The following is a 1,565-nucleotide window of genomic DNA, read 5'->3' on the forward strand; positions in this document are numbered from 1 at the left end:
GGTGTTTATTTTTTGCCGTTCTGGGATTTTTGGGTTTGTTTCCCTGCGCGCTGCCGCGTCCCCGCCGGTCGGTCCCGCCGGAGCCGGGCTGCGGGCGCTCCCCGGCCCGGCCGGGGCTGTGGCCGTGACAAACGTAACTCTTCCAAAAAAAAAATTAAATTGGTAAAATATTATTTTTAAATACTTTTTTTTTTTTGTCCTCGTGTTTTGCCACAAGTTTTCCTTAATTTTTAGGTTTTTTTTTCTCTCCGCTTCTTCCCCCTTCTCTCCCCCACAGCCCGGGAAGGTGAGGGTGGGGTTTGGGGGTGTGTGTGTGTATTTTTGGGGGTGGCTGTGAGCAGGGGGGGTGTCGGGGCATGTCGTCTCAACGCATTCCCCCTTTTTTTTATCCCTTGCAGGCAGCGCCGAGACCGCCGCGCCGGGGCTGGCTCCCTGCACCGCGCCATGGGACGCTTGGACGCCTTATTTTTGAAAACCATCTGATTTTTTGGGGGAGGAGGAGGAGGAGGAGGGGGCTGGGGGGCGGGGGGGGGGGGGGGGGAAGGCGGTGGCGGGCACCGACAGCGATCCGGGAGACTCCGTGAAGCCGGCGAGTGGATGATGGATGGCCGAGATTTCGGGCCCCCCCGCTCGGTGCACGGCCCCCCTCCGCTGCTCTCCGGGCTGGCCATGGAGAGCCACCGCCTGGGAGCCACCGGCCGCCTGGCCCCCGCCGCCGGGCCCATGGCCGCCGGGCTCCCCGCCGCCCTCCAGCCCGGGAAATTCCTCGCATCGGGCATCAGCCTCCACTCGCACCCGGGTAAGGCTCCGCGGGCCCCCCGGTACCCCCCGCGCCTTCCCTCGCTCCCCTCCGCGGCCGCGGGTCCGGGCTTCAAACCCCCCCCCACACCTCCAAAAAATATAATAATCGTAATAATAATCACGTATTTCTGCGCTCGCAGCTTTTTGGCGTGTTTTCCCCCCCGCTGCTTCGCGTGGTTTTGATTTAGAAGAAAAACAGGGGAATGCGGGAAAAATAGGAAAAAACCCAGGGGGATGGGGAAAAGAAATAAGGGAATGCAGGAAAAAATAAGGGGATGGGGGAAGAATCGCGGCTAGCCGATAAGAATCCCCTCTCCCAGCGCGCGGTTTTGTTGGCACTGAGGAAAATCCCCGCCGAGTCGTCTGCGGAATAAATCCGGGGAATAAATCCGATTTTCGGGAAGGCTGAGAGAGGCGCAGACCGGGGCGCGGAGGGACGGAGCTGCGCTGTCCGACGTGGTGCTTCCCTGCCAGGCAGAGAAAACGTCCCTGGGCTGGGAAAAAGGGGTAAAATGGGGCAGTTTTGGTGATTTCTTGCCCGGTGCAGCCCCGAGCCCCGCCGCGGTCCCGCTGCCTCTGGGCAGCGCTGCCGGCACCGCCGCTTTTGGTGTTTTTTTTTCCCTTTTTTTTTTTTTCTTGTTTTATTTCTCTTTCCAAAGTTCCTTTCCCGAAATCCAGGCAGGCCATGAGGGAGGCACTGAGCTCTGGCCTCCCCGAGCCGACCAAGCTCCGTGATGCCGTCCGGGAGCTTTCCTGCTGCGCTG

At 60.1% G+C, this 1,565-nt stretch overlaps 1 protein-coding gene across 3 annotated transcripts in view; it reads left to right on the plus strand.

Annotated features, from left to right (window-relative positions):
* Positions 1 to 402: 402 nt before the first annotated feature.
* TNRC18 (trinucleotide repeat containing 18) overlaps positions 403 to 1,565 on the plus strand; it is a 55,588-nt gene continuing 54,425 nt past the window's right edge. For all 3 annotated transcript variants that reach the window (XM_017813401.1, XM_017813403.1, XM_017813402.1), the window contains exon 1: positions 403 to 799. In XM_017813401.1, the coding sequence (XP_017668890.1) occupies positions 598 to 799 (202 nt within the window). In that variant the 5' untranslated portion in view covers positions 403 to 597. The remainder of the gene's footprint in view (positions 800 to 1,565) is intronic.

The sequence above is a fragment of the Lepidothrix coronata genome, unplaced genomic scaffold, assembly GCF_001604755.1.
Source record: "Lepidothrix coronata isolate B3197 unplaced genomic scaffold, Lepidothrix_coronata-1.0 Scaffold41, whole genome shotgun sequence".
In the NCBI taxonomy this organism is placed as follows: domain Eukaryota; kingdom Metazoa; phylum Chordata; class Aves; order Passeriformes; family Pipridae; genus Lepidothrix; species Lepidothrix coronata.